Source organism: Elgaria multicarinata, chromosome 13 (assembly GCF_023053635.1).
Source record: "Elgaria multicarinata webbii isolate HBS135686 ecotype San Diego chromosome 13, rElgMul1.1.pri, whole genome shotgun sequence".
Lineage (NCBI taxonomy): Eukaryota > Metazoa > Chordata > Lepidosauria > Squamata > Anguidae > Elgaria > Elgaria multicarinata.
In genome coordinates this window covers 17226419-17252174 of record NC_086183.1, presented here as the reverse complement: position 1 = coordinate 17252174, position 25756 = coordinate 17226419, and the positions used below count along the sequence as shown (strand labels likewise).

General features: G+C 46.4%; 1 protein-coding gene across 1 annotated transcript; it reads left to right on the top strand.

Moving 5' to 3' along the window:
- The first annotated feature begins 1173 nt into the window (after positions 1–1173).
- On the top strand, positions 1174–25168 carry TMEM200B (transmembrane protein 200B). Its single transcript, XM_063140310.1, has 3 exons — positions 1174–1207; positions 2110–2294; positions 23537–25168. The coding sequence occupies exon 3, from the start codon at positions 23556–23558 to the stop codon at positions 24915–24917; it is 1362 nt and encodes a 453-aa protein (XP_062996380.1). The 5' UTR covers positions 1174–1207; positions 2110–2294; positions 23537–23555; the 3' UTR covers positions 24918–25168.
- The last annotated feature ends 588 nt before the right edge of the window (positions 25169–25756 follow it).

The following is a 25756-nucleotide window of genomic DNA, read 5'->3' as shown; positions in this document are numbered from 1 at the left end:
TCAAGGATCTGGAGCGACTCCCTTCTGAGGAAAGGTTAAAGCATCTGGGACAGTTTAGCTTTTTAAAAAAAAGGCAAGTAAAGGAAGCCATGATAGAGGGCTACAAAATTATGCATGGTGCAGAGAAAATGGACAGGGAGACATTTTTCTCCCTCTCTCACATCGTACTAGAACCTGGGATCACCCCATGAAGCTGGTGGGTGGGAGATTCAGGACAGATTAAAGGAAGGACTTCTTCACAGGGTGAAAAGTTGAAGTCTAGAATTTGCTACCGCAAGATGTACCAAAGGCCACCAACTTGGATGGCATTAAAAGGGGGTTGGACAAATTCCCAGAGGATAAGGCGATGGAGGGCTACTAGTCCTGATGGCTCAATGCTACCTCGGTTACCAGAGGCACTATGCCTCTGTACACCCGTTACTGGGGAACATGGGCAGGAGGATGCTGTTGCACTCATGTCCTGTTTGTGGGTAGCTGGTTGGTCACGGTGAGAACAGAAGGCTGGACTAGATGGACCCACCACGGCTCTTCTTGCGTTCTTCTGGGTTTGGTTCTAAACCCCTCCCATCTTCGCGCCAGGAGTTCTTCCCCAACGAAGTTGAGAGGTGGGGGGAGCGCGAGAGAAAGCAAGGGGGAGAGAGTGACCTCCCTTTCCGCTGGAGCCCGTCGGAGGGAAGCGAGCGCTTCGCTCCGCGCAGAGGCGCAACCAGTCCAAGGGGGAATCGCGATCCCGACCATTCTTACCGAGATTTAGGCGAGGAAGCGGAGTAACCCGATACTTTGGAAGCCAAGCGCGCGTGTGCGCAAGAGCGCCCCGGGGATCGACTGCAGAAGACGGCGGGGGGGGGGGGCGGAGGCAGGAGCCGGGGAGGGGGGGGGGAAAGCCTCAGAAAGCAGATCGCGCACCCGGAGAGAACAGAAGCAAGTGGGCTGCGATCCCACGACCCGGCCGGAGCCCTGCGCCGCGGCTTTCCCTCCCGCCTCGCCCCCCCCCTCTCCGCGCCGCCCCCGCGCCGCCGCCGCCGCCACCACGTTGCTGCTCCATCTTGCCCTGCGCGAAGCGAAGCGGAGTGGGGCGAAGGCATCCGACGGCCCGGGCGCGGGAGCCGCGGTTAAGGCGCCTTGCCGGTGCGGGGGGACGTGGAGGTGGGGTGGGGGACTCGAAGCAGCTGCCCGGACTGTGGGGAGCCCGACAGCGTGGCGCAAGGTAATTATTACCCCGGGGAGGGGGGGATCGAGAAAGGGGAAGGAGTCGAGAGAGGAGAGGGAGGAAGGGAGGGGTGGCGAGCTCCGTGCCCTGAGGATCGTGGCCCTCCTTCCTCGCTGTGTTCCAACTTCCTTTGGCACCTCGTCGTGGCGAGAGTCGGTCTTTTATGGGACGTTGCTCGGGGTACCCAGGCGGGAAGAGGAGAAGCTGCAGGACTTGGTTGAAAGGCGGAGGGGGGGGGGAGAGATCGAGAGAGAGAAGAGATGGGTTTTAGAAGGTTTGTTACCTCTTCTCTGCGTTCTTTCTCTCTCCCCCACCCCCCATCCTTTAAAAAGTAGGAATCGGTAGCTGGATGAATAAACAAATAGCACGGGAGCTATTTCAAACCATCAAACGTCTCCCAGAGTCCCACAAAACAGAGGGGGGGGGGGGAGAGAGAGAGAGACCCTTGAATACAAAATGACCCCTCCCTTTTACAATAAGCATACTCATCTTCGTAGATCAGAGAACCCCCAGCCAGCCAGCCACCTTGAAGAAGTATCGCAAAGATGCCCAGAACGAAAGCACCCCCACCCCAACTGAAGAATCCCAGGGGGTTTGAGTGGTGTAACGAGGTACGGATGTTCCCCAGATGCCCCTTTATTTTGAACTGGTACTGGGTGTCTCAGAGGGAGCCCTAGCCATGTGCCTTGGGAGAGCCAGTGTGACTTCTCCTGTACATGTGCCGGTTTTGTTCTTGTGGCTCTTGATGTGACCAACAAGAAAACTTGCCCAACCAAGTCTGGAGTCTTCTCCTCTTCCTCCTTTTCCTCCTCCTCTCTCTCTCTCTCTCTGCAAAAGAAAAGGACTGGAGCTGCGGTTACAAGCCTGTCCCTTCCCCTCCCTTCCATATTTGTCTTCAGATGGCCCATGAACCAGCAAGCTGGAAAGCTGCATTTCTGAGCAGTTCTCCCCGCCGTCTTCCAAGCCAGGAGATCATCACCATCCAGGTGTCTGGGAAATAATTGCCAGGAAAGAAGATCAGCAAAACAAAACAAACACAATCACAAGAGGAAGGATGCGGTGGAGGAGGTCTCCCTTGCAAAGGGTAAGTCGCTCTTTCGACTGGATTTCCCCGTGGCTGTTTTGTCCGTTGACTTCCAACTATTTCTCAGGGTGCAAAAGCACCTGGTGAGTTCGTAGTAAGAAGAAAATGTCCCGTGCTAAAATAAATTCTAATCGCTCCCTTGATTGCCGCAAAATTAGATTCCTAGGAGTATGTAATGAGGGGGTTGGGGTGAAGATCCTGTTGCACTGCGCTGTGTGTTAACTTTTGCTGCAATCCTACACACACTTCCCTGGGAGGAAATCTTACTGAACACCATAGGACTGCCTTCTGAGTAGACATGCTTAGGATTGTGCTGTAAATCACATACACAGGTACAAAAGCCTGGATTGTGTGGCTGGTTGCAAGGATTAAAGGCAAGGCAGTGAGGGGGGGGTTATTTTGCTGGACTTATTCTCCCAATGCAGAATCTTGTTTTTGAATGGTTTGGCTCAGTTGGGCCAGAGAATAAAAGGCAGCAAGTGGGGGCTTCCCCCGTCTTCCTTTCAACAGGATCCTCAAGCCATTCTTTTTGGGTCTGGGGAAAGGAGGAGGCTCAGCCTAAGCTTAATTCTTTTGATGGAAAGGCAGGGAGTGAATGCAAATTCATCAATCCAGATCCTTGGCTTGCTAACAAAACATGTTTCTTTTTTTAAAAAGAGAAAGTTTTATAGGGCTAGTGGGAACGCAGGAGTGTCTGTAAGTAACATTTCATGGTTTTAAATGAGGAGGAGGAGGCAGCGTCGTGCCCAGGGAGAGAGAGAAAAACAGCTCTTTTGGCATTTATCCATCCGCTGTTGATAAACGAGATTTAAATGCACGGAGAAAGGACTTTTCAATCCCCAAGAAATGTGCAGCCGGGTTCAAGATGGTGTCAGAGAGTAACCTAGTAAAACCAGCTGTATGTGTAATTCCTTCCCAGTATTCTGTGCTCAAACACTGTTTGGGGCAGAACGGCATCTACATTCTTTAAATGACCTAGTCCATTAGGCAAAATGGAGTGATCTGACTCATGGAAATATTACTTATGTCTCTCTTCTGCTAAGGGCCAAACTGCATTCAAGAGGCAGCTGGACAACCATCTGTCAGGGATGCTTTAGGGTGGATTCCTGCATTGAGCAGGGGGTTGGATTCGATGGCCTTGTAGGCCCCTTCCAACTCTACTATTCTATGATTCTAGACAGTACAGCATGCCAGGCGTAGGTGATGCTCTCCAGATATGCAGGACTGCAACTCCCATAAGCCCCAGCCAGCTTGCCCAGGCGGCAGGGGGATAATGGGAATTGTGGCCAAAAAAAAAAAACATCTGGAGAGGCCCAGGTTGCTTCTCCTGCTGGACACCATTTGCACCATGAGGAATTGCATGAATTAGGGTGACCATATGAAAAGGAGGACAGGGCTCCTGTATCTTTAACAGTTGTATTGAAAAGGGAATTTCAGCAGGTGTCCTTTGTATATATGGAGAACCTGGTAAATTTCCTCTTCATCACAACAGTTAAAGCTGCAGCTGCCCTGCCCTCTTTTAAATCTGGTCACTCTAGTATAGCTCCTGCAGCTTTAACTGTTGTGATGAAGAGGAAATTTCACCAGGTTCTCCATATATACAAATGACACCTGCTGAAATTCCCTTTTCAATACAACTGTTAAAGATACAGGAGCCCTGTCCTCCTTTTCATATGGTCACCCTATTTATACTGGCTCTGTTCACACAACATGACAAGCCAGAGTACGGGTCACCATTGAACAATGGGTTGTTGTTGAACTGTGGGTTGCTATGCTGTGTAAACTCTGCACAATCCTGCCTTCTTGGGTTCTCCAAGAGAACCCATGGTCTGATGTTGGGCTGTGAACTGTGGGTTATTCATGGTTAACAAATCATGGTTTGTTAGCATGGCTGGGTTACACAAAATAACAGTCCACGATTCAACAACAACCCATGGCTGAATGAACCACAACCCTAGGGTGACCATATGAAAAGGAGGACAGGACTCTTGTATCTTTAACAATTGCATAGAAAAGGGCATTTCAGCAGGTGTCATTTGTATTTATGGAGAACCTGATGAAATTCCGTCTTCATCACAACAGTTAAAGGTGCAGGAGCTATACTAGAGTGACTAGATTTAAAAGAGGGCAGGGCACCTGCAGCTTTAACTGTTGTGATGAGAGGAAATTTCCCCAGGTTCCCCATATATACAAATGACACCTGCTGAAATTTCCTTTTCAATACAACTGTTAAAGATACGGGAGCCCTGTCCTTTTCATATGGTCACCCTACACAACCCACACTCAGCCTATATTCAGTCCATGCTCTGGCTTGTCATGTTGTGTGAACCAGGTCACTGAGTTTGATTTTTGACTTACCTGTAGACCACTATTGTCATTCCTGACTTGCAGAAGCTCTTCGGCATCTTAGGTGGTAGACTTTCCTGGACTTGTTATATGAAATCCTTTAAGTCAGCTTTCCCCAACCTGCTGCCTTTCTGAAGTCTTGAATTACAACCCCCACCATCTTCAGCCAGCATGATGAACAGCTATGCTGGCTAATGACCATGCTACTTGAAGGACAATCTTCCAATGATTATATCCATACTGGCTGCAGTTTTGCTGGTGCAGACTTAGAATGACTGACCATGACCAATGGGAGCCATGTCGGCTGGGGCTTGTAGGAAATGTCCAAGACATAGGAAGAACACTAGGGTGGGGAAGGTGAATTTAATTAGTCTGCCAGCTACGACCTCTGTTATTGAATATCCCAATATACTTAATGCACAGTCACTTTGATCCAACCATGTGAACCACTCCCCCCCCATTTATTTTCTCAGTTTTTTTGGGGGGGCGGGGGGATGATTTAGCACATCAGTTCTTTCCATCTTCTTAATTCTGTCCTTGTACTGAATAATCTGTATTAATTTTAAACAGATGGGCCAACATTTATTTGCCCAAAGATTGTTGCAGGAACTTCTCTCCACCCCTCCCTGCCCCATATTGAGCACAAGATTCTTCAACTGTGATCCAATTGGTTCTTTGTATATCTGGAGTTTGTAAGAGTCTCCCTTGAAGCAACCGCCCCGTCAGAACTCCCAAACTGCATTTTTCAGCATTCTTCTCATATTGCATCTTGTAATGCAATAAAAATGTGGATGAGCTTTGCAGGGCAAAATAGTTACAAAGCCACTTGAGAGATTATCAAGAAAATATGAGTCACGCCATTCCCCGCTGTTTATTATACAGTGAACATTTTTATTCTCATTATTTCATCAGTGTGACGTCAATTTACAAGGATGAAAAATAATAATAACAACTTGGCTCAGTGGGGGAGAGCGCGTGCTTTGCAAAGGCACATGGGAAAGGGCCAGGGATAGGGAAGGATCAGGGTTCCCCAACCTGGTATCCTCCAGAAGCATTGGACTACAAACTCCCTGGAGCTCACTTAATAGGTATGCCAACCTTCACGTGTCTAGGTCTCATGATTTTGGAGCCATGGGACTGACCAGTGGAAGCTGGTGGCTCCCATTTCAGCGGGGCTGTGGATCTATTCTGGGTTTCACTCAGAACCAGCCAGAATGCTAAAGGAGAAATCTAAGGTGCTGAACCCTAGCCCTGAAATGGATTCAGTACCTTGGATAGCTCCTTTTACATTCTGGCTGGCTTTGACTGCAACCCAGAATGGATTCGTAGCCCCAACAAAATCGGAGCCACCAGCCCACACCCACCCACCCACCCACACACACACACACACACACACACACATATCATCTTTTATTATTATAGATGTTCATGAGTTCTTGCAGGCACATTGACATTTCTAATAAATGGCACAGGGATGCCTTCAACTAAACTTCTTACATAGGGTGACCATATGAAAAGGAGGACAGGGCTCCTGTATCTTTAACAGTTGCATAGAAAAGTCAATTTTAACAGGTGTCATTTGTATATATGGGGAACCTGGTGAAATTCCCTCTTCATCACCACAGTTAAAGCTGCAGGAGCTATACTAGAGTGACCAGATTTAAAAGAGGGCAGGGCACCAGCAGCTTTAACTGTGGTGATGAAGAGGAAATTTCACCAGGTTCTCCATATACTGTATACAAATGACACCTGCTGAACTTCCCTTTTCAATACAACTGTTAAAGATACAGGAGCCCTGTCCTCCTTTTCATATGGTCACCCTATCTTACAGAGACCACATAACACCAGTCTAAAAGGAATTGCACTGGCTGCCTTTACACATCTGGTCAGAATCCAAGGTGTTGGTAATGACGCTTGGGACCTCAATACTTGAGGGAGTGCCTCTCCTTACATATGCTTGCCCAAGACTTGAGATCTGTTGGAGGAGCCCTCCTCCGCATCCCACCAACACAAGACATACGCTATGGTGAGGCATGGGAGAGGGCTTTCTCTGTGGTGGCACCCTGATGGTGGAATGCCCTCCCCTTGGAGGCCCGACTGGCACCAAGCTGTAAAAACATGGCTTTTTAACAAAGCCTTTAATGGTTAAATTTACCAAGCTCGCACATTGTTTTAACTGTTTTAATTGCTTTTACTGCTTTTAAATTCTATACTGGTTTTAGCTTGATTAATGGTGTAAGATGTTTTTATCTATGTATATTTATTGTTTTATATTGTGTAATTTTATCTGTATGCCACCCTGAGATCCTAGTGATATAGGGTGGGATACAAATGTTTTAAATAAATAAATAAACAAACAAACTTCCCCAACCTACTGTCTTTCCGATGTATTGGACCACAAGTCCTCATCAGCCCTAGATCCCAAGCCAGCATGATGGGGGTTGCAGTTGTAACACCCCTGGATGGGGAAGGCAGGGCTGGAATCTCTCTGCCCCCAAATTCCACCACTGCACTGCAGTCATGGCCTGGATTGAGGGAGGCTGCAGCATCAGCCTGGCCTTGCATCCCCTGGCTCCCCTGGGCTCCAGTCCTTGCTGCCTACCAAGATGGAAGATGATACTCAAAGGGCTGCAGCTCAGTGGTAGAGCAATATCTTTGCATGTGGAAGGTTACTGGTTCAATCCCCAGGATCTCCAAGTAGGGAGGACTGAGAATGGGTCCTGTCTGAGATCCCTGGAGATCCACTGTCAGTCATAGCAGAGCAGGAGTGAGCAGAAGGTTGCGGCTGTAGAGGCTTTATTTAAAGAAAAGGACATCACCAGAAGCCTCACCTCTGCCCACCGCTGGTGTAGACAATACTGAGGGAGATAGACCAATGGTTTGACTCTATGACCCTGTTCAGACAACATGCTAACCCATGGTGGTTAAGCATTTTTGAGCTAAACGTTATCCTTTAGCGTGTCATGTGAACCATGACTTAGCATGTCATATGAACCATTCCTAACCATAGTGGCTACATAACCATGGTTTCAACATGCTCACTATCCATTTGCTGCAAAAGGTTAGCAGCCTACCCATGGCTTAATGTGTTGTCTGAACAGACCCTGTTCTAAAGCAGCCTTCTACATTCCTATGATTTTCTTCAAATATACTAGTAATTTCCAGCTTTTATTTTTAGTAGTGCTGGGTCAAACCACATGGTGACATTCCATGAATGTTTTCACGTCCCTTGAAGGTCCCTCCCTTTGGGAATTTTTCAGCTCCCCACATACACACACATGTTGATGGGCTGCAGGATGGGAATGTGTCCATGCACAAAAAACACAAGGAATATGTGTATTGCCAAGGAAGTATGGCTGCCTTCCCAATGGAGATACCCCCCATCTTGATCAGGGCCCCTGCACTAACTATTTGTAAAGACCAAGAGCAACCCTGTACTTAAGGACATAGTTACATTTTCTAGAATTTTTTCCAATGGCCTTAATCAGGGGTAGGTGAGTTGGTGCCCTCCCGATGTTTTGAACTACAGCTCCCCATATCCTTTACCAATGACCATGGTGGCTGGAGCTGATGTGAGTTGTAATCCAAAACATCTGGAGGGCACCAAGCTGCATACCTCTGCAAAAACAATTGGAATCTGAATTAGCATGTTTGAATTACGTATCATTTGGTTTTTTATTTATCCCCAAGTTTATCCTTCCCCACCTGTTTGGAAACGTATATGTACTGTATTTAATATTTATGGGGTTGGATCCAGAATTAGTCATGCCTAGAGTAGACCCACTGAAATCAATGGGACTTAAATTAGTCATGATTAACTGAAGTCTCACTGATTTAAATGTGTCTACTCTAAGTATGACTAAATTGGGATCCAACATGCTTTCTAAGGGTAGTCACCTGAAAAAACAAGTTAATGCCAGCTCTGAAACTGGCATTCCATTATATCCATTCATTGTGTTTTTAATTAACGTTATGAAACAATGCATTTTTTAGAAATGGAAAATGTTCTGCTCCAAATCACAGTATGCTGTATACAGACTGTGCATGTCAGTTTCCCCTAACGAAGCAAAAAGCAGGTTTGGAGAGGGATTTTCATTTGGAAAACAACATGGGAGAAAAGGGTTCAGTTCCCCTCCCTCAGCACCTTTGTCCCAGTCAGGATTGTGCTCTGTAGCTCAGGATGGCTTTTTGCTAAAATTTAAAGAAGCATGAGATCAAATCTCGATAAACTCAACTTGCTTGGCCTCCTGTCTGCCATCCTTATCACCTGTCAAGGATGTTCTCACCTGTCAAGCATGGTTACTAGCATAAGACTCATCCATTCAGAATTAGCGGCAATAGGTTTTCTGCTAGGAGGAGGATCTAAGGCTCTGCCTGGTCATGTATATACATGATTTGCCCTTAAGCTTCTCTGAAGAGATGAGCACTGCAGAGGTGTCCTCATTTCTGAAGAAACCCAAGTGGTGAGAAAAACTACTTGGCATGTTTCTGTAGTCTTGGTAGAAACTGGATCACACGGAACGTTATGGCTTTTAGGTGGCCAACTCATTTTGTGACCTCCTGCTTCTGAGAGGCTGTGGTCCCATTTCCCAGCCGGAGGGATGAGTTTAATTAGCAGTGTGGAAATTGTGGGGGAGGGGGGGAATTACAGGCTCCGTAATTAGCAGTTGCCTGCATTGCTCAGCTTGCTGCCTCTGTCATAGAAAAGAATTAGGGGTGGATGAAACAGTCTAGATCTGGCCGAGGTCAATTTCACATATACTCAGTCATAAATCTGGTCTGTCCAGTTTACATATCAGTCTGAGATGATGATGATGATGATGATGATGATGATGATGATGATGATGAAGAAAATGCATTATTTATTGCATTTTTGTATGCAACTTTCCCTAATATTTACATGGTTGTATGCAATTTTTGAGCCAAGAGATTCATCAAAGAATTCAGAGAAGTGTAAAGTTCAAGGGATGACTATGTTATGATCCTCATATTAGTCCCAGAAGTGCAAATTAGGTCAGTTCACTTAGAAATGGGGACCAAACCAAATTATCTCCCCCATCGCTAAAATAAATTTTTAAAAATACACCAAGCAGGTGAAAGGGTCTTCCTTGCTTTCAAAGTTGTGCATAGTCTCTTTTGGAAGAAATCTCAGCTATTGGTCTTCAGCTAGTGGGTCGGGACTCATAAGTGGATCAAACCTGACCCTAACATAATAATAATAATAACAACAACAACAATAATAATAAATTTATTTCTTGCCCACCTCTCCACTTTGATCGAGGCGGAGAACAACAATAAACGATAAAATACATAATACTCAATTAAAACATAATATACATTGTTTAAAACATCCTAAAAACATTTTAAAACATCTTAAAATTCCACTGGATAGGCCTGCCGGAGGAGATCAGTCTTTATAGCTTTCTTGAATGCTAGTAGACTGTTAAGTTGACGAGTCTCCTCCGGCAGGCCATTCCACAGTCTGGGAGCAGCAGAAGAGAAGGTCCTCTGGGTTATGGTTTTCAGCCTAGCCTTTGCTGACTGAAGTAGATTTTTCCCAAGAGGACCTGAGTGTGCGGGGCGGATTGTACGGGAGAAAGCGATCCCGCAGGTAGTCTGGACCCAAACCATGGGTCACAGTAGATGGTGTCACAGAAAGATGAAATAGATCGGGGGAGAAGGATATATGTGTATCACAGTGACAAGTGCATAGGCTTAATTACTGTATGGTAGGCACTGGCGACCCGGTGTCTCCCAGATGTCCCGGACTACAACTCTCATCAGCCCCAGCTAACAGGGTCAATGGCCAGTGGTTATGGGAGTTGTAGTCCAAAACATCTGAAGGGCATCATGTTGTCTACCCTTGCATAGAGAACCAGTTGTGGTGTAGCAGTTAGAGTGTTGGACCGGGCCTTAGGAGATCTGGACCTTAGCTAGACGGGGCTTTATCCCAGGGCAATCCCCGGGATCGTCCATGTGCGTCCACATGGGATATGGCCCTACACCTTAGGCCCAGTTTTTCTGCAGTCTCGGGCTGAGCCCAAGACCGCGGAATGTGTGGCTGGACATCACAGTTTGTCCTGGCTCCTCGCAGTTCCTCGCGAGGAGCTGGGACCCACGCATCGGGGGTGGGGTGGGGTGGGGGGAGCAGGGATTTTTTTTTTAAAAAAAAGGACTTACCTTGTGCACGAGTGCTCATGTGCTCCTATCTCTTTAAAAACAAAACAAAATGGCAGCCGCGACGCCTCTCCCTCTGAGGTCATCGCACGCCACATGTGAACAGAGGGGGAGATCTCACAATAAAAATATTGCGAGATCTTCACCCCTCCATGCCACTGGTCTGCTAGGTCTAGCTGAGGCCCTGGTTCTAGTCCCCACTTGCCTAGGAGGCTCACTGGGTGATATTGGGCCATTCACTGACTCTTAGCCTAACTTACCTCACAGGGTTGTTGTGAGGATAAAAATGGAGAAGAGGAGGACCGTGTAAATCACCTTGAGTTCCTTGCAAGAGGAAAAATGGTGGGATATAAATGTGATAATAAACGTAATAATAACTAGGACGGATGGATTCTGACTGGGGGGTGATGCTACTTACGTCATTGTAGCATCGCGACAATGCAACCCTAACTGAGCAATGATGTGAGTCAAGAAACACAGGGTGGGAAGGGGGGTTGAATTTGGTTTTGAACTGAGCTGCCAGTCCTTTGGCTGCAGGTTTCTGGTGTTAACGTACAACAAAAGTACCAGGGTCACTAGAGCTGGCATCGTAGCGTGGGTGGGATTCCACCAGTTCTTTGAATCCTGTTCTGTGCACGCAATCTTTCAGCAGGCTTTCAGAAGATGGCCACAGAATAAATCTTGCCAGAAGTGTCAGAGTCAAGACATGGTAGACGGAGATAGGAAACGAGCCCAGGAATTCTCACTGATGTAGGGGAGCGGCAGGACAGTCATCTTTCCCGCACAAATCTCTGAGCTGATTGCTCCTGTGTGGCGACTTGTGGCTTGAGTCCTGCTGCACAAAAGAGGCAGTTTCACTGACAAACAGAGGGAGAGGGAGGGAGGGAGGGAGGGAGGGAGCGAGCGAGCCCCAGTTGTGTCACAAATCACAAAACGCTGCCAACTTTTTCACTTTGGAGCTTCTCCTGTAAAGGCAGCTCCACTTCCTAACCATTTCAGGACTTCCTCTTGGCTTTCTTTGGATCATTTCAATCCCAGATCTGCTACCGAGGCCACATTGCTTCATTATTATCTTTTTGGCATTGTTCTCTTTTCTCAGGCATTTGGAAGCATATAAGAACGTAAGAGCCCTGCTGGATCAGACCAAGCATCCAAATAGTCCAGCATTCAGTTCACATAGTAGTCAACCAGCTGTTGACCAGGAACTCACAAGCAGGACATAGGTGCAACAGCGCTCTCCCACCCATGTTTCCTAGCAGATGGTGTTTATAGGCATACTGCCTCTGATACTGGAGGTGTCACATAACCATCAGGACTAGTAGCCATTGATAGCCTTCTTTTCCAGGAATGTATTCCACCCCCTTTTAAAGCCATCCAAATTGGTGGCCATCGCTACTTCTTGTGGTAGTGAATTCCATAGTTTAAATATGTGCTGTGTGAAGAAGTACTTCCTTATATATGTCCTTGAATCTCCCACCAATCAGCTTCATAGGATGACCCTGGGTTCTAGTATTATGAGAGGGGGAGAAAAATGTCTCCCTATCTACTTTCTCCGTATCATGTATAATTTTGTACACCTCTATCATGTCTCCCCTTAACCTCCTTTTTTCCCAAGCTAAAGAATCCTAGCTGTTGTAATCTTCCCCCACAAGGGGGATGCTCCAGCCCCTTGATCATTTTAGTTGTCCTTTTCTGAACTTTTTCCAGCTCTACAATCTCTTTTCTTTTTTTTTAGATGCATTTCAGATTATGAATTTTAATCAGGGCCTAGATTCATCTTAAGTGTGATTGCTCAAAGTTGTTTTTAGATTGCATGTGTCTTTCTTATCTGGTTATGTGTTTTTATACCAATGGTTTTCTAAAGTTTGCATACTGCACCTTAAAGGGTTTTTGATCTTTATAAACGGTCCAAAGTGCATCAGCTATGGGGTGAGTTGGGAGATAATGTACATGAATGTCATACTGTCATCACTGGTGTCATGTCTAACCCTACAGCCCCTGTTTTGGGAGAAGGTGTTTTAGGTAATCAATCAGAATCAGATTCGAAAATAGAGGAGGAGGCACCAGACACCAGCCAGCTTGTACCAGTCGGGGAGGAAGCTCTCACAGGCGATACCCCAGCTGGGAGTCAGCCCTCTCCAGAGCTTATCTCCTCAAGGCCAAATCCTACACACTCAGTGGGAAGTGAGCTTTCTTCTGGAGAAGAGCATCCTGACATGCTAGCTGATGCTAGGGTCCACTGGAAGCTCAAATGCACGGAGCGGAAGGAAGGCATGGGAAAGTCAGTCCGACTAGGATTGCGCCAGAACCTGCCTCCACACCAGGCTCTCTGAAGTTACGGGCGTTTGGGAAGTAGCTTCCTATTCTTCTTGAGCGGACAATTGCCTTGCTTAGTTTGCATAGTTTTGCCTAGGGGGAAGTTTCCAAGAGATTAGACTCTCTTCAGGTGGAAGAGATGTTTGTTGCTTAATAAAAGCTTTGTGGATTACTTAGCAAGCCTCGTCATTTGCCTCCCATCGAAAGCAGGAGTGTTCTGAGAAACACAACAACTGGCCAAGTTGCCAGTGAATGACAGCAGGAGATATTTTGTTATGAGAATCTCTGTGGACATTTTCATAACCCCTTGAAAAAGTCCTTAAAAAGATGAAATAGGAGGCAGAAACGCATTGGGCATTCCATAAATACAATCTTTGCATCCTGAGATGGTGCTCTCCTTTTGGGGTCTGTGTTGTATGCTTGCCAGCGTTTGCACCCTCCTGGGCTTGTTTGATCATAGCTCAGTGGAAAGAGCAAATGGGTTTCATGCACAAGGACCCAGATTCGGTTTCTGGCTTCTTCAGATAACACGTAATGTAGAAAGACCTGAAATCCTGGATTACTGCTCCCTGTCACAGCAGCTGATGCTTGCTAGATGAAGAAACAGTCTCACCTGGAATGAGACAGCTATCTATGTTCGTAGCACTCAATGTAGGCTGGTGGGTCCGATGTCATTGGGGCAGTGAATCTGCTCTGGGTTTCAGTCAGAACTGTAAAGGAGCTCTCCAAGGTGAGAAGCCAGGAGGGTGAAGTGACCCTTTTGGTCTTTTCTTTGCTTGTCTAAAAGGCTCTGAACAAGAACAGAGAAAGAGAAGCACAAAGCACACGCTGCAGCTTCTCCGCAAGAGTTTCAAGTTCTCCTTTCTACAGGAGCAGACTGGGAAAGCGAGCAACACCTCAGTCTGAGCCGTCCTAGTCGGAAATCTCAGCTGCTCCTTCATTTGTTCCTGGGCTTTTCTGTTCAGACGCGAGTATGTCTTCTTCATAAGCCAAAATTCCCCAATATGGAATTTTTCACAGCAGCCACAAACCAGGGTGTGCTTGCTATGAAAAATTCCTCATGGGTGGGTCATTAGATAAGTGTGGTGTGATGGTTAGAGTGTTGGACTGGGAGTTGGGAGATCCGGGTTCTAGTCCCTACTTGGCCATGGATGCTCAGCGGGTGGCTTTGGGCCAGTCACATACTCTCAGCCCAGCAGGGTTGTTGTTTTGAGGATAAAACGGAGGGGAGGAGGATTGTGTATGCTACCGTGGATTCCTTAGAGGAAAAAAAGCGAGATATAAATGCAATTTTAAAAAGAGGATAAGGAATAGAAAATGAAGCTTCCTTTATGGTCCCAAGTTCTCTTTCCTGGAGCACATCTCTCCGATTGAAATTGTCTAAGTGCAATTCTCTTGCATTTTTGTTTCCTTACACAGGGCTGTAGGTGTTTGAATCTTGAATCTGCCTCCACATTAACGGAGCTATAAATAAAGCAGTTACAATTTTTCTTTGGCTTAATCTGAGCCTGCAGAACACACAGTTCAGGGCACGTTTCATGTATCTGCCCTGCGGTTGCTATTTAACAACCACCACAACAATGACGACAGCCCACTTACATGAAATGCAATCAGACATTTCGCTTGGTCCTAAGGATGAGGGTTTTCTTGAAGATAACCTTCTATTAGTTGTACTGACGCCTGCTGCTTTTTGAGACTTTTCATCTGCCCAGCAATGAGAAACGTTGGAGTTCCCTGTCTCCCACAAAAACAAAAAAACAACCCCCCTGGCGTATTCTGTACCTGTTACTCTGTGGAATTGGGGGATGGTGTGTATGTGCTGTCCGGCAGCAAGCCACCCACGTGCTTTGTGGGAAGTCTCCGAGAGCAGGTGCTAGGCTGTATATCCGTTCTGTAAAAACAGAGGCAGGCACGGTGTGGTTGCTTGAGAGGTATTAGGATTACGGAATTCACTATCACGAGATGTGGTGATGGCCACCAATTTGGATGGCTTTAAATGGGGGTTGGATAAATTCTTGGAGGAGAAGGCTTTCCCTACTGGCCCTGAAGGTTGTGTGCTATCTCCGGTATTTGAGGCATTAAGCCTGTGTGCACCAGCTGCTGGGGAACATGGGTGGGAGGGTGCTGTTGCACCATGCCCTGCTTTGTTGGTCCATGGTCAACAGCTGGTTGGCCACTGTGTGAACAGAGTGCTGGACTAGATGGATCCTCGGTCTGATCCAGCAGGCTCTTCTTATGTGGCCCTCTTGGTGTCACTGAACCTTTTATAGTATTGTTTTATACTGTTGTTTTATACTTTGGATATTTTTAATTTTTGTGAACTGCCCAGAGAGCTCCGGCTATTGGGCGGTATAGAAATGTAATTAATTAATTAATTAATTAACCTTTGTACTGTTGAGGAGCACATGCACTCAGGTGTATTTGGTTGGGAGAGTGCATGCTTGCCGTGGCCAAAGCCAGTGGTGTGTGGGACTGGAGCCAAAGGTGAATGAGGTTACCCTTTATCACTCTCTTACTGCTGCCCAATCTCTCTCTCTTTGCTCCCCCCCCTCTCTCTTGCTTTTTCTTCTACCCTCTTCTCTCTCTCTGCCCCTACTTTTCACTATCTCTCTTTCTACCACCCAGTTTTCATTTCCCCTGAAAATGGAATAACAGAAATTTTCAGCCCAGCACTAGTATATTATTATTATTATTGTTGTTGTTGTTGTTATTATTATTATTATTATTATTATTATTATTATTATTATTATTATTATGTTTGTTTGTTTGTATCCTGCCTTTTGCCCCAAACTGGGCCTCATATACTCGAGGTAGCACATCACCCTCAGGACCATTGATAGCCTTCTTCTCCATGAATTTGTCCAGTCGTCTTTCAATTCCTCTGAATTGGGAGCCATCACTACATCTTGTGGCGGAAAATCCCATCTTTTCACTTACTGTGCACTTCATGAAGAAATACTTTCTTTTGTCCGCATACGGATCAGGGCCATCACTGCAGTCCGGGATGGATGAGGTTTTCATTTCTGTTAGCAAGACATTCAAACAAGCCCCATTCACATCCCCCAAATGCAAGCGGGGAGAAAATGTGTACACCTTTCTGAACTTGCAAGCCTGTTTGAAAAATGCACATTTTGGGAAAAGGTGGATTCTTCATGCTTTACTGAATGGCGGGAAAGTGTACATTTTGGTGCACGTTTTTTTAAAACGCACATTTTTCACAATCGAAAATGTGCATTTTTCTCCAATTCAAGGGGGAAAAGGATGTTCACTTTCAGGAACGCAAACAAAGTGAACCGAGCTTTGAGGAGGAATTTGGCTCAAACACTGCATGTTCCCCCATCGCAAAGAACACGAGAACTGAGCTGGATCAGACCAAGGGTCCATCTAGCCCAGCATTTCTGTTCACACAATGGCCAACCAGCTGCCTCTGATACTGGAGATAGAACATCGCGATCAGGACTAGGAGCCATTGATAGCCTTCTCCCTAGTTGCAGATCTCTGAGTCGATTAAAGCAAATCATCTTCCCCAGCAAGCCTTTGGAAACAGATATGTAGAGCAGGGGGTGAGGAAGCCACGGCCCTCTAAATTAGGGTGACCATATGAAAAGGAGGACAGGGCTCCTGTATCTTTAACAGTTGCATAGAAAAGGGAAGTTCAGTAGGTATCATTTGTATATATGGAGAACCTGGTGAAATTCCCTCTTCATCACAGCAGTTAAAGCTGCAGCACCTATACTAGAGTGACCAGATTTAAAAGAGGGCAGGGCACCTGCAGCTTTAACTGCTGTGATGAAGAGGAAATTTCACCAGGTTCTCCATATATACAAATGACACCTGCTGAAACTCCCTTTTCAATACAACTGTTAAAGATACAGGAGCCCTGTCCTCCTTTTCATATGGTCACCCTACTCTAAATGTTGTTGGACTCCAACTCCCTTCAGTCCTAATGTAGGGTGACCATATGAAAAGGAGGACAGGACTCCTGTAACTTTAACAGTTGCATAGAAAAGGAAATTTCAGCAGGTGTCATTTGTATATATGGGGAACCTGGTGAAATTCCCTCTTCATCACAACAGTTAAAGGTGCAGGAGCTATATATATTAGAGTGACCAGATTTAAAAGGGCAGGGCACCTGCAGCTTTAACTGTTGTGACAAAGAGGAAATTTCACCAGGTTCCCCATATATACAAATGACACCTGCTGAAATTCCCTTTTCAATACAACTGTTAAAGATACAGGAGCCCTGTCCTCCTTTTCATATGGGCACCCTGCCTAATGGTTATGGGAGTTGGATTCCAACTATTTCTCCATGGCCATGGGTTCCCCCAGCTTTGCTGTAGAGGAATTTGCATGGCTATTCAATTCCCGTCCTTCTTGCTGCTCACATAAAATCTTTGGCCGTTTCCAGTCCTCTCCAGTTTAATATATGAATTTGAAGAGTGTTTTAATGGTAGGAGACTGTAGATAAAGCCTCAAAACTTTGATGCTCTGGATTAGGGAAATGTTCCACAAAAAAAAAAAAAATCTGAAAAACATTTCTCACAAAAACTGAAGGCTTAAGCTCTCAAAGTCCCAGCCAAGGAACTGAGCTGTCACTGTGTTCTGTGATGCTAATAACATTTAAATTTTGTTGCGTCTCTCAGCTCATGAGTTGTTACAATGCCCCCCCCCTCAAATGCAGCACTGGGGCAGTGCAGAGTGAACAATTCAATTTATAGAGGTGGGCAGGATTTGGGGGTGGATCACAAATGGCCATTGAAAGCAACCTCCTTTGCTGAGTTTATATTTAGCAAGGTCGAATATGCCTTGCTAAAATATGGTATGAATCAGTTAACGTGAGTGACAATGTCAAAGAGTCCTAGAAATTACGTATGGGTTTATGTAACCTTTCTTGGGAATTCTAATAATAAAATCAAGATCCTGAACTCTGTACAGAGAACCGCCTTCCCTAGCTCTGAGTTAAGTTGTCTTTTGCTCTTTTTTATTTGAACTTTATTACTGCCAGAGAAATGAATGTTGCTTTCAGATGTCACATTGATTCCACCCCCAGCATGGGTCAAATACAAGGTGTTTACATTATTCCTCCACTGTTTTCCATCAAGATATTCATCTCTTATAATATCTAATAGGCTTTAGCTGATTTCCCTCAAGGTTATGGCCTACATATAATAAGGCCACAACTGTGGCCCTATGTTAAGGGTAAGTCGGACGAATCACATTCCGCCATTTTAACCAGAAATTAGGGGGGCAGTGGGTTCTTTGGCTTATACACAGAAAATGGCTGAGAGGATTGCTCTGAACATTGTAATTATAGGAGAGGTCAGTCTGCGGATGGTCCATGCCGATTTTGAGGTAGAAGGGGTAACAAATGGCTAATATATAGAAGTTTAAAATTTGAGGAGTAACCTGCAGCAGTTGTACAGATATTATCTGTTTTCTTTCCGTAAACTTTGCTGGAGTTAAACTTCATGGGCTGATTTCTCCGTTGGTATAAGATTTTTCAGGACACTGGTTGTTGTGTCTGGTCATGGGGAAGGTTTAATCTGTGCTGTGCCCTAGAAATAATGTAACATGTTTGTAGTTTTTCTTTCAAATATGTCCAGAATGAACCCCCAGGAGGGAGGAGGGGCATTCTGAAATCCAGCTTTCCCATTGGAGGGTCTTGGTTGCCAGTTAGTTGGGTATAAAGTGTTGGTTATCACCTTTAAAGCCCTACATGGTTTGGGTCCAGGCTACCTGCAGGATCGCCTTCTCCCATACAATCTGCCCCACACACTCAGGTCCTCTGGGAAGAATTTCCTTCAGCCAGCCAAAACTAGGTTGGCAGGTATTACCCAGAGGACCTTCTCTTCTGCTGCTCCCAGACTGTGAAATGGCCTGCCAGAGGAGATTTGTCAACTTAACAGTCTTTTAGCATTTAAGAAAGCTATAAAGAGTGATCTCTTCTGGCAGGCCCATCCAGTGGAATTTTAGGATGCTTTTAGGATGTTTTTAGGAAGTTTTAACAATGTATACTAAATTTTTAATCAATATTTATAATGTGGAGTGAACGTTTCTGTTGCCTGGTACCTTCCATTGCATAAACTCTGTGTGTCTATTCGGGTGAACTGTCAAATCTGGGACTTCAGTCTATCACTCCACCACTGGCAGGTGTCCAGCTCCAAGGCTGTGGTGAACCAGGAACTAATCACAGCATGGGATACCATACCACATGTATACTGCCTAAATAACATGCCTGCGAAGGCCATGGTCGGGTGTGATGAATAGCTTTACAGCAGTTAATAACTATGAAGTGCAAACCAACAAGGAGTTCTCCTGTGCAAACCCCACTGAAATGAATGCGAATTGTGGCAGAGTTAGTGTTCTCGTGCCTATCCCATTCATTCTGATGGCGCTTGTGCAGGAGAACTTCTTGCTGGGTGGTCCCCTGATGCAAGTTTTCCTGCATAAGCTCCATTAAAATGAATGGGGACTCCACAAGAACACTATCTCTTTCACAATGCCCATTCGTTTCAATGGAATGTGTGCAGGGGGCCTTTCTGCTGCTTGGTGCCTTGTGGCAAGTTCTCCTGCACAAGCTCCATTGAAATGAATGGGAGCTCCACCAGACCACTAACTCTTCCACAGCGCTCATCCATTCCACTGAGGCTTGCATAAGAAAACTTCCAGATAGATTACGCCTGCCATATAACCTTGTAAAGCAGTCTTCAGGGGTTATTTAGTGGTTATTTCGGAACTGTGGACTATAAGATCATTTTCACAGAGATCATTTATCAACTCTGGGAAAACTTGTTTATTTCATTTCATTTCTAGCCACTTAATAGCTGAAACTCTGGGCGGTTCCCAAAAGTTAAACCATGAATACAGCATAAAATATAGTATGAAAGCTTAAAACCCTAATAGAAAAGTACGACCAGAATAAAACTGAGCAGCAAGGCAGCGATTTAAATACAAATTTAAAATAGCAGAGCAAAAAGACTAGGATATTAAATTGCTTGAAATACTGGGAAAATAAAAAAGGTCTTCACGTGGCACTGGAAAGGGTGTAATGTAGGTGCCAGGCGAACTTCTCTAGGGAGCTCATTCTACAGCCTGGTTGCCACAGCAGAAAAGGCTCTCTTCCTGGTAGCCACCTGCCTCACTTCCTTTGGCAGGGACTCATGGATAAGGACCCCTGTGGATGATCTTAAGGTCGGGCAGGTACATATGGGAGGAGGCGTTCCTTCAAATAACTTGGCCCCAAGCTGTTTAGGGCTTTGAATGTTAATACCAGCATAACAAATATAACATCTTTCAAACGCCTCCTGAAAACACATCTTTTTAGACAAGCTTTCCCTGGATTATAACTTTTTCTTGTTTTATACATTTTTTTATAGTTTTAAACTTTGACCTCTGTGTATTATGGTTTTAATTGTGAACTGCCCAGAGAGCTTTGGCAGATGGGCAGTATAAATATGTAATAAATAAAATAAAATCTGACCCAGCATAAGATGCTAATAAAAGTAAGTTTACATTACTTTTAAGTACCAGCTACTTTTAATTTTCCTTTCACACATACACACTTTTATTTTGACTCAAAATAAATGAATTACTAACAAAATCAACATTACACTACTTCCACTGAGGGTTGGCTCCTTACAGGGTCCGAAGAATTAATTCTCCATCCCTGCAAGCCCCTGGCTACTATCAAGCCTTTTGTAAGAGGATGGAGAACAGCAAATTAAGCAAGAAGAGGATGAAAGAGACCCAGAAAAGGCCGATAAATGGGCGTGAAATTCCCGCACATCCCATTGAGAGGAATGAGTTCATCCAGGGTGCAGCCTGTCCTCGTTTAACATAGCAACTCTTGAGAGTTTTCAACGGCACCAAGTCCAAGCAGGTCTTGCAGAAAAATTCAGATGGGGTTTATTTATTTATTTATTTATTTAAGGATTTTTATGCCGCCATTCAGCCAAAAAAGGCTCTCATGGCGGCTTACAAAAGTATTTCTTGACAGTCCCTGCCCACAGGCTTACAATCTAAAAGACATGACACAAAAGGAAAGGGGATTGGGAGGGAGGAGGAGGAGGGGGAAAAGGAAAGCAAACTCAGGCACTACAATCTTAGTTGGAAAGTTCAGCAGTTACAGGTGACAGCAGGAGGGAGGGGGCTCTCAGCTGGAGCTGGACCCAGGCACGGTGGAGAGGTGCCTGGCTGCTGCTTCCTCCCTCACTGGTGGCCTCTCCAGAGACAGTTGGTAGCAGGAGGGAGGGGGCTCTCAGCTGGAGTTGGACCCAGGCACGGTGGAGAGGTGCCTGGCTGCTGCTTCCTCCCTCACTGGTGGCCTCTGCAGAGAGAGTTGGTAGCAGGAGGGAGGGGGCTCTCAGCTGGAGCTGGACCCAGGCACGGTGGAGAGGTGCCTGGCTGCTGCTTCCTCCCTCACTGGTGGCCTCTCCAGAGACAGTTGGTAGCAGGAGGGAGGGGGCTCTCAGCTGGAGTTGGACCCAGGCACGGTGGAGAGGTGCCTGGCTGCTGCTTCCTCCCTCACTGGTGGCCTCTGCAGAGAGAGTTGGTCCCACCAATGTTGCCGTTAGGAGATTCAGCAGCTTAATGCGACTTGATAAGGTAGGTCACATCTCTGATGGTAATTAAAATTAGTTATCCTCAGCAGTGGGCACATTAGAAGCAATTGAAGTGGGGCAACTGGGCTGGGGGGATGACAAAATCATAATCTCTGGAAAATTTGAAGGCCAGCTTTAAAATGCCTGGTATTTTTTTATTTTATTCTTATTTTTGCTCACAAGCACCTGGAAGGGACAAAGGTTAGCCACAGGGGTAGCTCCATCAGCATGGCTTAAATTCTTGTTGCTGAAAGATTAGTTGAGGGTCCCCCCCCCTCTGCGATTTCTTTGAAATGTCATCTTTTTTTCCTTTTTTCCTCCCTTTCTGCAAAATCTCCTACATAGAAATTGTCATAGCTTGACAGTTTTTCAGCAGGAACATGCTTTTCATCATCATTCTGGTATGCTTAATGCCTTCCCCGGGAGGCTAATAACACCTTCAAGCGATTAAAATGGAAAGGAGAGGTTTACGTCGGGATTTGCTGGTGGCTGTCCTTTGTGCATCTCGATTAGCTCTAAGTGGAGCTTCTAGAAACTTTTGCAAATCTGGGGGCCACCTTGAGCCTCCCCCTGCAACATAGGATCCACTTTTAAAATAAGTTTATAAATAAACGAAACAGGTTGGATCCAGATTTAGGTGTGTGCAACTGGGCATGAAAATATCTTGGGCTGATAGTAGAAAGGAAGCAGCTCAGGCTTTGCATGCCAAGGTTCCAGGTTCAGTTCCCAACATCTCTAAGCAGGGTTGGAAAAACATCTGCTTAAAACCATGGAGAGCTGCTGCCAGTCAGTGTCGACAATATTGGGTTAGATCAGTGGTTCTCAACCTTCCTAATGCCACGACCCTTTAATACAGTTCCTCATGTTGTGATGACCCCCAACCATAAAATTATTTTTGTTGCGTATCTGCATGTGGGCGGACCCTCCTGGAGACGGATAGAGGAGCGGTGTCTCGGTTCCTAAGACCTTCGGAAATATGTTTTTTCCGATGGTCTTAGGCGACCCCTGTGAAAGGGTCGTTCAACCCCCAAAGGGGTCACGACCCACAGGTTGAGAACTGCTGGGTTAGATGGTCCAACGGTCTGACTCATTATAAAGCAGCTTCCTGTGTTGCTGCATGACACACTTTCAGACCATGCTGTGGAACCATTTTACATCCCGTGTGTGTTTTAGCATCTCAGAGGAGGAGATTGACAGCTTAAACCATGTCACAGCTGCCGGTGTTTAAAAGAAAACACAAGAAAAAGGCTTTATACAGCACCTTTGGATAAAATCCTTCTTGGTTTTGGATTGGGGCACTTCCCTTGTCACTGGGATGGATGGTTTTGCCTTGGAGGAATGAGATGGGCGATTTATTTTGGTCCTGTGCTCTCCCAAAGCAACTTAGGGGAAGTCTAAAAGCTTCTCCTCCCTTCCGTTTATCTTCACCAAATGCTTGTGAGGTAGATTAGGCAGAGAGAGAGAGAGATGGAGTGACTGGCCAAAGACCACCCAAGAAACTTCAGAACTAGGTTGGGATTTGAAGCCAGGACTCCCAAGTGCTAAAAGTGAGGTCTCCCTTCTCCGGGACATTCTAATGGATGGAATCACAAATGGTGAACAGCCTGTAGTTTACGAGTGGCTGTAGGTTGGTGGGTGGAGCTTATAGTTGGGAAACCGTCACCCATTTTCCTGCAGTGGTTGCAGGAAGTCTTCTGACCAGTCCTCCTTTTCTCACTGAATGAGAAGGGCCTGTAAGCCATTTCTTTGTGGGTGTCCGTCCCTTCGGCTAGTTAACCCCTTCTCTTTTTCTCTCCCTCTAAGATGGACTGTGGGCGAAGTGATGACGAGGCCGGCAGCAGCTGGTGGTGCTGAGGCCCAAAGAGCCATGAAGAATCACAACCCATCAGGGAAGAAGCCAGCCGGACCCGCCGCCCCTTCCCGATGGCACAGGCGCAGGTTCCGGCGCAAGGCGTCCTCCGAGGTGACCGTGAAGGGGCAGCTCCGCATGCGCTCTCCTTCAGGGGCCTTTGTGATGGTGGGCGTCTCGGTGGTCCTGGTGGGCATGATCATTGCCGTCATCGGGTACTGGCCACACCGTACGAAGTCTGGAGCTAGCAGGCCGGGGAACTTCAACGCCACAGATGAGATCAAGAAGGAAGTGAGGGTCTCTCCCCACCCCCACCCTTTCCCTCATGGCGAGAAGCTGAAGCTCATTGGGCCCGTCATCATGGGCATTGGGTTGTTCATCTTCATCTGTGCCAACACTATGCTTTACGAGAACAGAGACATGGAGACCCGCTTGTTGATGCAGAGGGAACTCTACTCCATGAGCTTGAAGCTCCCACCAGACACGAGCCAAGCAAGCAGTTACTTTCAAAGGAGGCCCATCCCATCCAGCCCCCAGGCCAGTGCAGAAGGATTCGAAGGTTGCTATGAGGTGGACCTCTCTTCCAGTGGCTTCCAGTCTTGCTCCAGCCCTGTGAAGAAATGGCCCAACAGCTACAGCTCAAACAGGCTCCAGGCCACCACCCAGTTCCTCCACCACAAGAGCGTCTCGCCTTCCCTTTCCCTCCTGAGCGTCCACTCAGATTCTGGCAATGCCCTGCCAGAGGACCTTGGCCTCTCCTTTACTCATGGAGCTGAGTCGGTCATCTCCTCGGCTGTCACCGCCCTGTCGCTGCCTCTCATTAAGCTCAACAACTGTCTTCTCGAAAACAGGGGTGTTTCTCGTTTGGTTGTCCAGGATGTGGAAGGCAGTCGTGTGAGGTTGCCAGAGGAGAAAGAGGAGATGCTCAGGCTCTCCTGGACTCTCCTCCCAGGATGCAATAGTGTGGCTCCCATAAGAGAGGACCTGAAAGGCAACCACGTAGTTATTGATATGAATAGCGACTCTCCCTCTGCCACCTCCATCGAAAAGCTCTTGCACCCTGAATGCACAAAGAGAGAATTCAGTTCGGACACTCAGATCCCTAATTCGGGTCACTCCAAGTCCCTGGATCTTGGCCAGCCAGGGGTGGTGCTAGTAGCCCCAGTCAAAGACAGGAGACACAGGAGCTGGCCTAGACTTGACCACATTGGCCTAGTCAACTATGCAAAACTGGAAAGCCGGGGGGAATCTTCCGATAGGCTTTTGGAGACAACCAGGGAGCCTATCAGGGGTGACAGCAGGGAGGTTGTCATGGAAACGGGTTCCAGTATCTGACTCTTCACCAGGGGCCCCATGGATGCTGTTTTTATTCCCTTCCTGTCACGTGGCCATGTGACATTGGCCATTGCCAAGAGCAGACGTGTGTATATAGGATGAAATGGATTTTGTGATGGTGGCCGCTTTATCCATCAGTGAATGCCTGAGCCCACGACTAGGCCGCTGAAGGAGAGCCACATTGGAAGCTGCTCAGTGGATGGATTTCTTTCTCAAGGGCCTGTTTGCTTCTTGCCTTATAAGATTCCCTCTTCAACCGTTCCCACTCTGTCGTGTGAAAATCTTTGCTTACAAATGGAAATGGATGATAAATTCCGATGTCGTGTGTGTGTGTGTTGGAGGTGGTGGTGGAAAAGCTGGTACTTTTTATCAGACTCTTCCCCAACCCCTTTAAAATCACATTGACTCGGTTCACATGTCGAAAAAACCCATGATTTGTTAAGCTGTGAGCTGTTGGGAATGAAGCAGCAATGAACTGCGCGTGCTAGTTCTCACCTCCTGATTACTCCTGCTCTGTCCCTGTGTGATATATCATGATGTCCGAACCTGGATGGTTTGTTCTTGGGTTTTAAGGCTACGTTGTCTCTCCGCACCAACAACCTAAGATTCTGGGTTTGGACATCACGACAAACAACCCAGGGACAAAGCATCCTTGGGTTGTTTAACTCAGTGGGGGAGGGCAGGTGGCCGGTTGTACGCTTGCTCACTCCCGCTTGTTCACTACTCCCCAGGGTTTGTAAAAACCATGATGTGAAACAGACCATTTGGCAAGGCTGCAGGGAAGGGTCGGATGACTGCTAGGATTCAGAAATGATAAACTGGTGCCTCCGAAAGTAACA